The 16,292-nt window shown below is 48.7% G+C and overlaps 2 protein-coding genes across 6 annotated transcripts in view; both read right to left on the bottom strand.

The window, feature by feature from the left end:
• Nucleotides 1-16,292, bottom strand: part of NKX6-3 (NK6 homeobox 3) — a 322,554-nt gene that overhangs the window by 182,165 nt on the left and 124,097 nt on the right. The window lies entirely within an intron of this gene.
• The window catches only part of ZMAT4 (zinc finger matrin-type 4), a 46,708-nt gene continuing 45,683 nt past the window's right edge, over nt 15,268-16,292 (bottom strand). For all 5 annotated transcript variants that reach the window (XM_068174680.1, XM_068174677.1, XM_068174679.1 and 2 more), the window contains one exon: nt 15,268-15,711. Coding sequence is in view for 1 of the 5 variants with exons in the window: in XM_068174679.1 (XP_068030780.1) it covers nt 15,696-15,711 (16 nt within the window). In the remaining 4 variants the exon portion in view is untranslated. The remainder of the gene's footprint in view (nt 15,712-16,292) is intronic.

Raw genomic sequence — 16,292 nt, 5'->3', positions numbered from 1 at the left:
GCATTAAATGAAGAGCACAGTGATATGTAACAACTGTTGTGAGAAGGTGAGAATTCAACTGAGAAAAAGAAAGAGAAAAAAACCCCACAAATAGGAAAAAATTAGCTTAGCAGTGTCTTATCCTCCCTTTCTCACTCTGCTGTAGATGATTTTCCCAATTCTACTCATGAGCACAGAGGAATTCCTAAGAAGTTTGGGAGAAACACCTCCAGAAGTGCCCTGGTGCATGTGTAGGAAGGACAAGAAGTGCTGCAGCCCTGGGCACACGTGGCATGGAGACACTGGGCACAGGGCACTGTGCTGCTCCCACAGGCTGACAGAACTCCCCTGCCCACCCCCTGTGCTGCAGCAGCTGACCAGGGCCCAGGTAGGCTCCTCTGCATCTCAGTGCCATTTGCACACACCTGGCTTCCAACCCTTATTGGCAGTGAGGTGCAATTTGTAGGAGAAAACCTCTCCTATGGGGGAGATGCTCACCTTTGAGACAGCCATCCCTCGCTCAGGTGTGCATGCAGCATCTTCCCCCACCACTTTTTTGCTCTTCTTTTTATTCAGTTTCTGAAGCTGGGACACCTGTTTTCCATCAGGCAGTCTGTGTTTCCACAGGTGAAGGAGCAGAGCAGAGAGATCCAGGTACAGCAAATACCCGGCCAGCAGCTCTTGTCCTGTACCTCCAGCAGCTGCTGAAGGGCAGGACAGGGGCATGAGGAATTCCTGGTGGGTGCAGCTGAGTGCCAAGCCCAGCCTCTCCATCTGCTGGCATTCAAAGCCCAGGACATGTTCTGATCAGTAGATTTGAGGTGTGTGCTGCAGCACGAAGGTGTGCACAGCAGAAGGTGTGAGGAGTTGTCCCTCAGCCCTCCAGATACTGCACCTCTCCTGGAAATATGCCCTTGGATTCTTCTCCAGAGCCCCCAGCTCTACTCTTGACAGAGGCAGACCTGAAGTTATTAAAGGTTTGCTCATTTGTCTGGGGGTTCATTTCCCTGGAAGATTGACAGGCTCCCACAGAGTGTTTATATGAATCCATTGAGTCTCTACATTTAATTACACTTGGCTGAGTGCATTAACACAACCATGGAATTTTAAAAGATATCAGTTTTATTCTGTTTGACTCCAAACCTGACAGTGAGTTGCTTTCCAGCATATCCGTTCCTCCAAGCCCTTTTCCCAGGTGTCTGCAGCTGAGCTCTGGCAGCTTCTGAACCTGAGGAGACACCCCCAACACCCACCTCCAGCAGGAAAACACCAATTCCAGGCCACAGGCCCTGTGGGGGATAATGCATGTGCCCTGTGTCATGGCAGGAAAGGTTAATTATGAGGGAAGAAAAACATTAACAAGACTGAACTGGCTGAAAGATGAGCCCCATGCACTAGGGCAGCAGCACTTCCCTCTAAAGCACTGGCTCCATTAGAAATGGCCTTCATTCAGGAATGGATGGATTTAATTCCCAGCTGCTCACACATGGGACAACACACAACTCCCCCCAGAGAGCCCAGGAACCTGCACACCAAGGCACCCTGGGGCAAGCACCCCCCTACCACAAACACAGGAACAGACTGGCCTAGAGCGGAGTTCAGAGCAGGGTCTCAGTGCCCAGCCTGTGTCCCAGCCAAGCCTTGGACAGCAAGGCTGGAGACATTTCACCAGCTTGGTTGTGCCTGTGTAATTTGCTCCTCTCTGGCTCACACACACCTATCATTTTCCTGCAGTTTCTTACCAATAAGAATTCACATATTTCATTTCTGTAAGGGCAAAGCAGAGTGTTGCTAATGTTTAGCTTCCCTTCACAAACAGCTCAGGGTATTCATTTACTGAATACAAACTGGAATAAGTAGGTGCCACCAAAAGCTGCAAAGCAGCATTTCACAGGGAGCACTGTGCAGGTGCTGCCACATTTGAGCAGTTGTGCAGCATTAAACCCCATCAACTGCACATAAATAATGCAGCAGGGGGACAGCAATGCACGGCCAGAACTGTGACACAGCTGCCTGCACGGACCATCCTCACACAACGCTTGACAGTTGTGATAAGATAACACTTACCCTGACCCTGCAAGGCCTGGGCTCTTCACTCGAGCCACAGAACATCACCACACTCCTCCACCAAGTCTTTCTGCTGTAAAACATAAGAGGATGGAACCGGAAAGATTCCACTGCCTCTGACCAGCTTTTTTGGTTACGTTTTTTTAAAAATACCCTCCTATTAACACACACACAACCCTGGCTGTAGAGCTGCTTGCTCTACACATATTGTGTAGAGGCTGCAGAGCACACTGCTGGAGCATTTATTTTTAACAACTCCTGTGTATTCAGGAGGGCACACAGGAAATGCCAGGGATAAATACAATTTTTTCTGAGGGTGAACAACAGACTGGCAGCCCACAATGAGAAGTCATTTACTAGACACTGCAGGAGGAACTGCTCTGCCTGTTAAGAGTATGTATTTTTTATTCCTTCACCTTGCAGGGTAAGTGTGGGTCCCTTAAGGTTTTCATTTAGGTCTTAAAGACACCCTAGTCCCCCACAGAAGGCAGCAGACTTCCAACTTAAATGCATCTCTTTTGAGGTAATTTTGTTTACTATACAAAAATATAAACTATCCCAGAAAGCTGCTCTGGATGACTTTTAAGGATTTTTTACCTGTAAAGCAGGTTTCTTGGAAGGATTTCACTATGTGGATGAAAGACTCTTTTATCCACCTATTATTTGGAATTTATCCTTGTGCTTGCCCGGTGGAGAACTAGCAGATTTCCAAAAAGTGAACAGTTTAAATGCTACTGACAACACACACAAACACAATAATTTAATTTCAATAAGCTGCCAATTTAAAAAAACGAAGTGGCATGAAGTACAGCAGGAGGGGAGTCTGGCATCAGTAGGATGGACAGGGAGATTTTCCTGTTAACTGGAGTCTTTTCCACAGCCTGGAGAGAGGTGGCATCTTGTGCTATTTTTAATCTGCTCAAACACATTATTTAAATGCTGTGAACTTTAAGTAAAACAGGAACATCTTACAAACATTAGAAAACCATGTAAAAGGCAGCTGCTGCAGGCAGATGAAACCATATTCTGGAGATTAACAGCACCTGAACTCTTGAAAAGCTGCAGTTGGAGTGGCCATGGAGCAGTTGTTCCAGGCTGTACTGCCTTGTACCTTGTTTTCTGCTGCTGAGTGGCCAAGTCAGGCTTTAAATAGGTGTTTAATCGGTTGGTAAATGGGGCACTTTATTACCTTCCTGCAATTATGCCTTTCACCTGCACTGCAGCAAAGCAGCAGACTGCTGTAGCACAGACCCTCTGCACCTGCACTTGCAGACAGCTCCTGGAGCAATTCCCAGGAGAATGGGGCAGGTGAGGACCCTGGACAGCTTCAGAAGGAGTTGCACTGGATGGTGGCTTGGATGGTCTAAGGTCTTACAGCTATGTAAGCTATTTCATGACAATGAAAGCTCTCAGGAGCTGCTCTTAAACCTTTTCACAGCTTAATGCCATTAGAAGGTGGCCAAGTTAATCAGAGAATCCCAAAACGGCTTGGGTTGGAAGGAACCTTGAAGCTCTTCTAATTCCACCTCCCTGCCATGGGCAGGGCCACCTTCTACCAGAGCAGGTTGCCCCACAGCCAGGGCAGGGATGTGGGGCAGGAGCAGAGCCGTGTGCTGGAGAGGCTCCTCTGTGCTGCCCCGGGGCTGCAGGGGGAGTGTGACCCACCCAGAGTGTCCCCTGTGCTGGGGACAGCCTGGACTGCATCGCCTGGCTGCCACCACTCTGTCCCTGCCACGTCTCCCCAGCCCCAACACTGAGAGATTTCCATCTGTGAGAGATTTCCATCTGTTCCCTGGGCACTGCACCAGCTCTGGCCTTGCACGTGGCACTGATTGTCAGCATGGACTGATAAACATCATTAGAACTGGGGAAGGAACAAGGTACCACAAGTGGCTCCTTATTAAATGAGTGCATTTCTTAAACCTTTGATGTGGACAGTTTTCTAGAACTGGTAATTAACTTTGTCTAAACTTGCCAGAATTTGACCAGCCAACACTACACGTCTGGAAATGATCAGGAGTCCCCACTGGACCTGTACGTCCTGGTCTCCTCACCCATAAGGTATGAGCAGCAAAGACACACAATGGACAAGACATCTCTTTGACTCCCTGCTTTGTGCCTCTCCAGAGCCCAGAGACATCTCCTCAGGGAACAAACTCACTTGCAAGCAGATGAGAGCAATGAGGAGACATACAGGGCTGCAGGTTTTGCTGCTGAAGAGGTTTTGCAGCTGAGGAAAATTAAAACAGGTGAAAAGTTGCAGCTAATAAAAGAGCTGAAGCTCCCAGTGTCAAAATCCCACAACCATACAGCTGACTGACTGGCAGTTTTCACCCTATTTAGGAGAACCACAAACAAATTTGTTTCCCTGCCTTAAAGTATATTTGACCTTACAAAAACACTTTTCCCTTTAGTAACTACAAAGGTGTTAAATTCAGGAAGCAGAAGGTGAGGAGGGCTCAGGCAGCAGCAGGACTCCACATCAGGCTGGAGGGCACAGCTTAACTCTATTTTCCATTGTGCATGTGTCCTGTTTTTGTCAGTTTTGAGGGCTTTCACCCGCCCGCTGAGCCCCTGGGTGCCAAATGAGATATGGAGCAAGCTGGGTCTCTGATTTGAGTCCCTGTCAGGCACACCCAGAGTCCAGATTCCCACAAGGAACTTGCCCAAGAGATCCTGGACATTCTGCTGAGCAAGGGCTCAATGCAATAACTTAAATGGATGCTCTTTTCCCAGCATTTGCTGAGATTTTATTCCTCAATAACTATTTTTTAATGATGATTTCACACTTCTCCAGGGAATTGCACCATTTCAGTGAAGCAGCTGTACCTTCCTCACTGTCTGCAACAACCAGGCTGAGTCACATGATGCAGTTTGTGGGATAAATCACTAATGCAGTAGGTGATCTTATGGAATAATTTTGGAGCAGGCACTCTGAGGTTACCAAGCCCAAGGTGAGATCAGAACGCTGAGGCATGGGCCATTTTTCACACAGCAGGAATGTGAGGTGAGGTGTACACCAGGAGGAGGTGAGTGATAACAGCCCAGCAGCCCATTGATTCCAGTGAGAGCAGCAAATGGAGAAGGATGGCAACTTTCACCTCACTGGTTCTTCCTGTCTATCAGCCTTAGTGGCAGGTCACTCCATCCTCCCCAGCTGCCTCCCTGCCCATGGCACGGGGTCTGCACAGGAGGGGATCAGCAGCCTCAGCCTCTGCATGTGACAGCCACACGCCTTTGGCCACAAGGGACATTTGCCGTGGTCAAAACACATTTGCCTTTAAAACCCTCGGTGCCAGGTGCAAGGGGAGCAGCTCCACACTCAAACACAGCTGGGCTCCCCCTCAAAACACCCCATGACACCAGGAGTGATCCTGAGTGCTGCCTTGTTATCCACTTCCAACCTGGGACAACTGGAGCCCGGATCTCTTTTATTAACACACTCAATTCACTTCGCCTCAAATCCTCTGTGATCTGGTCTCCCCTGGTCTGATCACAAGAACTGAAACCTGGACTTGGAGCCCAGATTAGAAGGCCAGTCCTCTGCGAGTGACAAGATGATCTTTGGGGTTTTTTTTTTATTTTATTTTTTTAAATTTTATTTCAAGTTACAGTTCATGCACTGTGGTTTAATTGCATTTGCCCTCCAGCCCTTCCATTAAAAATAGAACAGAAACCAGCACTTCCAGGATGGAAATGAGAATGTGAAAAGGCCCTTTGAAAGAGGAAAATGCTATGTTTAGAGAGGAAGAATAATTATTGCCACAGGTATAATAAAGAGGGAAGTAGTTGGATTCTGTGTCATATCCAGGGGCCAAATGCAAGTTATTCAGACCTTTCAAAATGAGGTCACACTGTCGCTGGGAGCAAAATGAGAACTGCAGGTTATGGCAGAGCTCACGGATTGATCTGTTTTACCTGAAATTCTGAGATGCAAAGCTAAAAACCCTGAGCTGGAAAGAATTCAATTCATGATTTTAGGGAACGTCTCCTGAAATTCTGCTCCATGACATCACTGACACTGAACCAGGGAAACATCAGGAGCACTCAGGGAAAGCTGGGCCCCAAGGCAAGAGCCACAGGGGGACTTCAGGAGGACACAGCAGGGAAACTTCCACCCCAACACCCTCCCAGATTTCAGAAGGAGGAGGAACAATGAGAGCATGAGAGGCAGCCCCCAGAGGTTGTGCAGTTCAGATGGTCAAGCCCCACCACCTCCATCAGGAAGCCCAGGGCAGGAGGACACTTCCCTAGCCCAGCTGGGGTGCCTCGAGGCAGCCAGGAGCTGTGCCTGCCACTCTTCACTCAAGGCTACTTCTCTTGCCTCATACACTAAGAAATAGTTGTGACTCAAAACCTTGGAGGCTTCTGGCCCTGAATATTAACCACCATAGTCCCTGCTGACTACAGCTCTGGAATATTAAAAAAAAAATCGGATTGTACCTTCAGACAAATCATATCACACTTTCTGCACTGCTATGAATAGAAGATATTTTCATAAGGAAACCAGGAGGAAAGACACTCATTCTTGCTATACGAATAATATATGTCATCCCAAACCAGACCTTGGAGAGAAGTAAGTCACCCTGCACAGACTCAGAACAGCCTCATAAAATGACCTTCTCAGCACTCTCAGTCTCTTGCTCCATATCCAGCTGTTCTCTCGTTAGCTTGGGACTTCTCTACATTGCTGCAGCAATCACCCAGAGGGATGTCCCGTCCCACCACGGGGTTTTGCCCACTCCAGTTTGGCTGATCCACACAGAACCCCCCAGCTCCTCTGGGAGAAGCTCTGCAAAGCAAAGGGAAACCAAACCTCCAAAGCAAAGCTCCAGATTCCACCTCTGTGGGACACAGCCACATCCTCCTATCCAGGCCTTCCTCGCTGCTGCTGCTGATGGGCATTGGCAGTGCCTGGAGAACAGGCAGCTGCTCCCCAAACTGGATTCTCATCAGGAAAGTGCGGTTAATTAACACAGGAAGTTTAATTAGCTGATATTTCTTAGGAGCTCTGAGAGCCTAGGGTGAAAGGCTCCAGACAACTGCAGAATGTCCCTGTACTTGGCCAGCAGAGGTTCATCACCTCCAGCTCCCCTCTCTGCTCATGGTGCCTGGTGCTGGCATAGCCCCACAGCCGGCAGGGGACAGGGCTGGGGCTGCTGTGGAGCCCCAGGCTGAGGCTCAGAGATGTGGGAGCTCCCGGGGTGCTGGGGGCTCAGCAGGGACACACTGACACGTACCACCAGCTCCTGCACTCTGGTGCAAACAGATCTCCAGGCTGGTTTGGTTTCGGGTTGGATTCTGTGCTGCCATTAATGCGTGCTGAAGCTACGGGGAGCTTTTAAGGCAAACCCACCAAGTTTATCTTATGATGTGAAGCATTTGTTCCTCCCACGCTTCCCCTCACTCCCAGCTCCCACCCAGATGGGCTTTGCCTCAGCCCACTCGTCTGTTAACGAGGCACGGGGCTTGGCAAGTGGAAAACGAAACACAGCAGCTTTGCACACAGCAGGGCAGAGAAACTGGGAGGCAAGGGGGAGAGGGAGCAAGAGTTTTAATGGATTGAAGGGGCACAGAGCAAACCAGGCTGCAGAAACTCATTTTGCTGTGTGGACAAGTTTTAGATTGTAGATTTACAAACTTGAATGCCTAAAAACTACTAAGCATTGATGATGCTTTCTCACACCCCAGCTCACTTCAGTGAAAAAGCATCAGCTACTTTTTTTTTAGTAGAAGCTTTCCTGCCTCTATTCAAGTGCTATCCCCAAGTCCACACACAGCAGAAACGTGACCCCTGGGCAGGGAATATTGCTGGAAATGCACTTGAGTGAAAACCCAAACACCGATGAAATAAACCTGCCAATAGCAGGACCCCCTGCTGCAGCGTGTGTTGGCAAACAGACGCTGACAGAGGGAAAACAAATGAGATAATTCACTAAACATTAAAGACATCTCAGCAAAGCACTTACACCAGAAAGAGGCAGACCCAGAGAACCAGCTGCAAGGACAGTCTGAAACACACAAGTTTGCCATTTAAGATACTTCTGCAAAATGCATGCGCAGACATCCACGGACCTTTTCAGCTCATCAGGTCACCTGCCTGTCACCCCAGGGAGCACAGCAGTACCTGTGAGCTGACAGCTACTGCCACTGCAACCTTGTAAATCTGCTGCATCACTCAGCTGGCTTGTCACACAAACCCCAGCAGCTGAATTTACTGCGAGGGGTGAACAGCAGGGAACTGGGCTGCCGTGGGGCACAGCTCACCAGTGCCCATCTCACAGCCCTCACACCGGCGCTGCTCCTGGCAGGGCAGGAGGCCAGCCTGCTCCTCAGAGTCACCCACAGACCAACAGCCTGCAGGAGACCACAGGGGACCTGCTCTTCTGCTTCTGCTGCAGTAGGATTTCTCCAGCCACTCCCTAATTCCTCCTTAATGAACTCCGGGTGTTGTCCCCAGTGCTCTCCTGACCGAGACAGAGTCCCAGCCTGCAGTTCTGTGGCAGTGACTTCTGGTGAGGACAGCAAGAAACCCTCCGTACAGGAGCTTCCAGAGGGCAGATTCTGTGTCTTTCTAGCAAAAGCCCAGCAGAATTGCCTGCGCCAACTGGAGCCTCCAAGTGCCTGGCAGGCGCTCCGTGCTGCCCTTTCAGGGGGACAAGGCAGTTAAAGAGCATTTCTTTGTCCATCCGTGACCAACGTGGCAACCCCTGGGAGCACTGTGCTCTCACTCCTGAGCAAAAACAGAAAGTGACTTCACAAGGCCACCACACACAACAGCTCTGGCAGAGATTCTGGCTGATTGGAATTGTAAATACCATCACAACTATTACAGCAGTGTTAAACATGCAAAATAATTTTCACAGTTTTAAAGCAGAAGCTGCTGGGGTGGCTCATATGAGTGGTTTGTGCACGGAGGCTGCACACCCGAGCCATTTGTGCTTTGCCATGTCACTGGCACAGGCTGGGGCACTGTGGTGGGGGCACTCACACACATGGTGCACTCTCACCCAGCTTGCAGGGCAAGGAAAGCCCCCAGGAGGCAGGGAGAGCACCCCTGCTCTCCCTGTGCATCTATTGCAGCTCTGCAATAGAAACTGCAATAGAAACTGCTCTGCAGCCCAGCCAGTCTCTGCTAGACAACAGCAACAGGAATGGTACGAGCTGATGAGCAGGAGACTACCGAGTACCCCCAAAGTCTGCTATTTTCGGCTGAGGCTTGGTTAAACACTAGCACAGACAGCACATAAAAACCAGCACATTTTGCACTCTGGATTCATTCTCTGGCTAATGTTTTTTCTACACAAGTCACTCAAGCTGGTATGCAGAAAGCCAAGAAAAATGAGGAAAAGTTTGTGGAGAGAAGACCCGGGAGATATTTAATGACCCAGACTGACAGCCTGATCCAGCACCAGAGGTAACAGCACCTCCAGCCCTGAGGGCTGCCCTGCTGGGCTGTGAGGATCAGCCCTGGCACAGGCACAGCCACGTCACCCATGCTCTGTCACAGGAATAAATCTCCCCAAGGGCTCAAATGACTTAATAAGCCTTGGGTCCTTCTCAGCAGGAAAAGGGAGGGACTTGCTCTGGGACCAGCATCATCCTGAAGGGCACTGCTGCCAGCTTATTGCTCATCAGGGAGGAGACAGAAGTGCCCTGGTGACACACTGAGGGGCAGAGGAGCCACAGAGCATCCCTCTGCAAGCTGCATGTATTCTTTAACTACGTGTTTAATTAAATAGAATACTCATGTTTTATATTAATCTCGCACAGCAGCTGACTATTTAAAACATGCATACTGAAGCCCGCCAACAGGGAATGGCTCCAGAGCTGCTCTCTAGATTGACTTCCAAGAGAAAATTCTGTTAAATGTCTCTGAGGCCTTTCTAAATGCCCCTCCTGGGACTGAAGCCTGGTGTTGCTATGCAGAGAAATAGGTCTGAACCATTGGGTTTGAATTTAAAATATTACTTTATTACTCATCACCGTGAATCTACTAAAGGCAACTGGCAAAGAGGGGAGGCAGGGCCAGGTGGGCTCTCAGCGCTGAGAGGGTGATGGATGATTTCCTGAGCTCCATTTGCTGTTCCCAGCACTGCTGTCCCGTGTCCCCTTGCCGTGGCATGCTGCCCTGGACTCTCTCTGGCCAGCCCTGCGTGGGTCCTGCCACTGCCACTGCTCCCACTCCCCAGAGTGGCAGAGATGTAGGGGAACTGAGCTCCTGTTCTGAGAGGAAACCTCAGAGAGGAACAGGTGGGAGAGGAAGAGACTGGTGTGACCCAAACAAGCATCCTGCTGTGCCAAAGCCTCTCTGAGATGAACAGGGTTTGGCTGGGGGAAGAGAGATGCAACTGAAATAAATCCTCAAAACCCCAAAATTAATCCAACCATAGAGCATGGTTTAAAATAATTCATTTTTAACATTCCTTTTGCAATGCACCTCTATGTTTGTGCTTGCTTTAGAACTGGCACAGACACAAATATCCTGTTCTCAGAACAGAAATCACCACACTGGGCATTTTCACATACAAGTGCATGATGCTGAATGGCAACAGAGGGTTGAACAAGCCCCCAAACACAACCCTCAACATGTGCAATCACAGCTGGCAACTGCCAGTTCCAACTTTCTGTCCAATGCAAAACTACAAATTCATTTCAACCCCTCTAAAATTAGGTGATGATTGCAAAACTATTTAAACCTCCCAAATCTGAAATAATAAATTAGGTTTATACTACTTAATTTTACAGGGACTTACTACCTTTCCCCTCACACTAATTTGTTGCCATAATTACATTAAATTGAAGCTGATTTTTTTCTAGTCTAGATCAAGCTGGAAGCTTGTTGTTCCTATTCCAGATCCAAAGAAGAATATGTTGTTGCCCTAAAGCCTGTCTGGTCTCTGAAACCATTGGATACTCTAATTTCACTATAAACCTTATTATCCTATAGCCTTAGATCCTCACTACTTACAACACTGATAGTGAATTACATAGAACTAATTATAAGGGTGAAATAAGCACCTGAGCTGTACCAAAGGAGAGGAAAACAACCTTTGGGCACAAGAGCAGACTAATTTTGCCTGTTTCCAGAGCCTATAGGCACTCATGGTCAGTGGCCAAAGATGCTCAGGACAAGAGAGCAGAGAGGAATTGTTTGGGTCTTGCAGAATTAGCTTTGCCTTTTTACTGAGACCCATTTTAATGATTACTGCACTACTGAACGAAATATCTGCATTAGAAAGTAAGTCATGGTGGGAGCAATCGAGACAGCACTCCCCTGGTTCAGAGGTGCATGCTGTGAGCTGGACTCTGGCCAGACCTTTCGAAATTTAAACTGCAGGAACAGCCAAAGGCATCACCTGAGCAGTCTGTGCCTCGTGCCACTTCTGAGGGCAGGCTGAGGGAAGAGTCCACAGTGCTTCCTGTTCCAATCACAGCCCTGCTCCTGCCACCCCAACCAGGTGGCCCAGTGGCACAACCTCACCCATCTCTGCGCTCCCCAAGGCCAAACACAAAGGCAGCATCCTCACAGCACCTATCCAAGGGTCCCACTCACCCCTGACATTGCACCACCACGTTTTTGGCACTAGCAAAGATGCTTTTCCATTATTTAATCCTGTGCACCTGCTGGGTTCCACATTCCCCACCACTGATAACAATTTCCTCTTAGGAGAAGCTGTTGAATTGGTAGCAGTGGGTGTCTGTCTGTTCAGACCAGCACTGCTCTCAATAAATGTGTGTGTGCCGCACTGCCCCTGCTGCAGCAGGGCTTGCTCTTCCTCCAGCTCTTTTCGTGGAGCTGGGCTGGAGGGCACTGCTTTTTTCTTGGGGCTTTTTCTTTGCATTTTCTATTTCCATAGTTCTCCTTGATCACGGTTTGCTCTGAGCCATTCCATGAGCTCTGCCTCGTCCCCCTCCTCCTGTGCATCCTCTGTGGAGCAGCAGCCGTGCTCCATCTGCCTCCTGTGCCATCAGCACCACCACGGCCCAGCCTGGCACTGGGATGGATGGTGAAGCCAACACCTGTGGAGCTGTGGAAGGCTGGAACCTGGAGAGCAGAGCCATAGTTCATTACAGCATGTTAATTATTCTTCTGGGTCAGCTGCAAAAAATGGCTCCCAGAGCAGGGCCACCTTTTGCCATTTTACAAAAGTCAAAAACAATGAAGACTGCTGTATTTAGCTTGGAGCTGTCACAACAGGCACAAAATCCTCTCCCAGTCTCTTGTTAAATGATCCTTGTTCTAAGGGGAAAAAAGAAGCTTAATGAATGCATCCATATGAGCCATTAAGAGCAAAATAAAGGCAGAGATAAAGGAAGATAGAGACAAAGAATGGACGATCCTCAGACATGTTTTCTGCCAAAGTCATTCTTTACATAATAGATGCAGTTTCTTTCTTTCCTCAGATGGGAAGATGGGCTTGACACCATCTCATCAACAGCAGCTGTAATAGCAGATCCCTGCTATTAATATGCAAATTGAAATGCACACACTGATTAAAAACGTGTTAGACAAATGCTTTTGTCAGAGACCTGCAAGTGGGTGACAGGGTTCAATTAGGGAGCAGTGGCCCACTACAGAATTCTTCCTGCAGCCTCACACTTGAGCCCAGTGCAGTAACTTCAGCAGGAACACACCACGGGGTTAGTGGACATTTGCTTTCTCTCTTGGGCTCTCATTCAACCCCCAAAGTGGATCCTGCTTGTCTCCAGCCCCAGTCCAGCCCTGGGGACTTCCCACAGCCTCTTGCTGTGGGAGCAGGCTGGCAGCTGCTCAGGTCCATGACCTCAGGCAGATGCAGCCCAGAGGAAGAATCAGACTTCCACACACTTAATTTGAAGATTATGGAAGGTGGTTTTAAAGGTCAGGACTTGCTAATTAAGTTGATGCAATAGGAACTTAACAAAGGAAGCACCACTTACGTAGCAGGAGCATTCTTCTCCCATGATTAATCTCTGTATGAAGCTGCGTGTCTCAGGGCTGCCTCAGGTTACACCCTGTTGCCATAGAGCTCCATTGCCTCCACACAAGGAGCCAGATAAACCCACGTGTTATTTGTGTCGAGCTGTGTCTGAGCACAGAACACCACTGGAAGTCAGTGTCCTGGCCCTGAAACACAACCTGACTCGCCTGCACCAGACTCTGGAGAGCTGCCTCAGTACGGGCTACAATAATGAAACACTTCTAAAACATGACAGCTCCAGTGCTGGCAGCCACATCTGCAGCTGTCTCCCAGTGCCACCCGTATTCCAGTTACACTGACTGTGAAGTGAGTCTGTGGAGAGACCCAACCAGACTGAATGTAAATTACTGAGATTTACTTTCTTTACAGACTTTTAAACCAGTAAAACATTTGGCCAGAACAGACAAAATCAAATTGTTACGTATAGATGCTCTGCATGAAAAATGCTGAGTGTGTCTATGGGGTTTTTTTAATGAAGAAAATATACACAAATGTTTTCACCCTTCAGTTTAAAGTACCCTAGGGGGACGCAGTGGTTGCACTGAACCATTTCCAAAGCTCTCGAATACATCCTCTCACACATTTCAGCCTGGGGCCATTGGACCAGGCTTGACATCAGAGATCTGGCAGCACTTCTACAGGGATGACTGACTTGCCATGAGATTTGTCTTTTTATGTCTTGCTTTGAAAGCCTAATGAACTTAGGAAAAGCAAGAGATTAAAAGGATTTAGGGACCAAAGCCTGATTGACTGGACCTGGACAATATTGGCAACAAATGGAGATATTGTGCTGCTCTGTTACTCCAGGCAGAAGGTGGAGACAGGGGTGTGATGGGGCAGCTCACCTGCCTCCCACTCATCTGGGCCAGGTGCTGTGGGGTGGGAATCCCATCAGCACTGCTCTGCAGTGCCACGAGGCACACCAGAATGACAGCAGCTCCAGGCCAGGCTGGACACCCAGGGGAGAACAGCCAGCCTAGCACAGGCTGGGAGCAGAGGCTGGGTCCAACCCAGCTCACTGCAGAGCTGACTCCACACCTGCCTGGGGAAAGAAATTGTGTTTGTGCTGTAATTAATTTGCTGCAATTAGCTTGTAGTGATTACTAGAGCACACAGATTTTTGGACTTGTTTCCTGACAGAAACGCCTCTGCAGCACCCTGGATGCTGCTTGGGGGAGGGCTCCTTTGGGGAAAGAAGGCTTGGAAAAGTCAGGCTTGAACCCACATGACTGATGTGCCCTATATCTGTAAATCATTCTCTCTGTAAAGAGGCAGTTTAGCTTCAGGAACACTGGTGGCTCGTGTTATTACACAAAACACAATAAATGAAACCACCCCACAGCTATGAAACCCAAGGAGATATTTACTCATCTGTGAAAAACCCATTCTACTCCACACATGAAAGGCATCGATGCAAGAGCACAAATTAATCACACAGAGCTTCTGCAGTGGCTTTAAGTGTCCCACAGAGGGAAGGAGGTGATGCTGCAGTGCACCTGTGCTGTCCCTCCACAGCTCTGGATGCTCAGGCACTGCCCAGGGCTCAGGCACTGCCCAGGGGCTCAGGCACTGCCCAGGGGCTCAGGCACTGCCCGGGGCTCAGGCAATGCCCGGGGGCTCAGGCACTGCCACGGGGCTCAGGCACTGCCACGGGGCTCAGGCACTGCCACGGGGCTCAGGCACTGCCACGGGGCTCAGGCACTGCCACGGGGCTCAGGCACTGCCCAGGACTGAGGCTCCTGGCCAGCAGAGCTCCCAGGGCTGAGGCTCCTGGCCAGCAGAGCTCCCAGCAGCCCCGGGATGCAGGGCACTGAAGGGCTCTCCTCCCACTCGGCTCCTTCATTCTCAGGTGCCCAGTGCAGGCTGGGGGAACGAGCTGCTGCTGGCTGTGCAGGGCAGAGCCCGAGCTGGGTCAGTGTAGGGCTATCCTCGTGTCCCTGCAGGTGCACAGGTCACCAGCCTTACCTGGGATGGCCTGGCCAGCTCAGCCTGTGCCAAGGCTCTGGTGCCACCGGGCTCCTGCAGCTCCCCAGCGGGCACGGCAGCATCCGGCCTCGGCCTCGAAGCAGAGTCAATAAAGCAAACAGCAGGAATCCTACCAGCAGGAAAAAGAATTCACACTTTCTTTTCAGTGTTCTTTACTCATGGAACCATTTGTTTCTTTAGAGACAAAGAGCAAAGGAAGAAACTCATCCACTACACAATCCCCACGATTCACTGCTGCTGCTCTGTATGTGTTGACACAAACCATGCTGGAGAAGGTGAAGAAAGTGTGTTTATTTCTGATTGAAGACTGATTACATCACTATCATGGATAATGTAGTAGAATAATCTTATACTCTTGGGAGAAATCTAGGAATAAATATGAAAAAGTAAAACAGTTTGTTTCCACTGTCCCTGAAGATGACTGATGAGTAAGTGCTGTATTTACAGGATAGTTATCATACTCTAGACTCTGTGCTGAATAAATATTGTCTTGAAAGGGTAAAAAAATCCATCGAAATATTTTAACTCACCACAAAATTAAAAAAAAAAATCCATGTACTTGTCCAAAGCAAAGGTTAGTTACATGTTAATCATTGAATCCACATAGGATCACTGTCCAAGAAAGCCTCCTCTCCTGCTGACCCGCTCCCCTCCACAGAAGCAGCATTAGTGCTTGTCCTCTTCTCCACTGACGAGCTACTATTGGTTCTTCAGGCTGCAAGACAGAAACAAAGCCCAAGTTACGCTCCATCCTGGTGTGTTTTATGAAAGAAAACCACCAGAGCAAATTGGAAAAAGTCTCCTTTCTTTAGGTCTTAAATTTGAATTGAAGAGCCTCACAAATCCTGCCCAACTCGCCTCCTCCCTGGCCCAGCACAGCTCAGCTGATGAGGAATTCCTCATTGGAATTGGCACTGGCAAGCTCAGGTTTGTGGTTTGAGCAATTAACCCAGTGTTTGGGTTTTACATTAAAATAATTAATCTGTACACCCAACACCACAACACAGAGCTGTACAGGCTGTTCTGGGGCTTTCAAATTATGATCAAAACAGAAGATATCAGAGATATCTTCATTTTCACTGACATTAAAAGGGAAGGGAGACAAGTTAGATCTATAATGAGGGGAAGTATTACATTCTCTTTCTTCACAGGCAGTGTAATTATTCAGCTGCTCCCTGGAACTGAAACTATGACAAATAAAAATGCCTATCAATTCCATCTACCTTTTGTAACTATTCATCTTCTGGAGCTGTTATTGCTCTTATGCTTCTTTACCATAAGCCACTATATATTGCA

The sequence above is a fragment of the Anomalospiza imberbis genome, chromosome 28 (genome assembly GCF_031753505.1).
Source record: "Anomalospiza imberbis isolate Cuckoo-Finch-1a 21T00152 chromosome 28, ASM3175350v1, whole genome shotgun sequence".
Classification (NCBI taxonomy): Eukaryota; Metazoa; Chordata; class Aves; order Passeriformes; family Viduidae; genus Anomalospiza; species Anomalospiza imberbis.
This window is presented reverse-complemented; position numbering and strand designations above follow the sequence as displayed.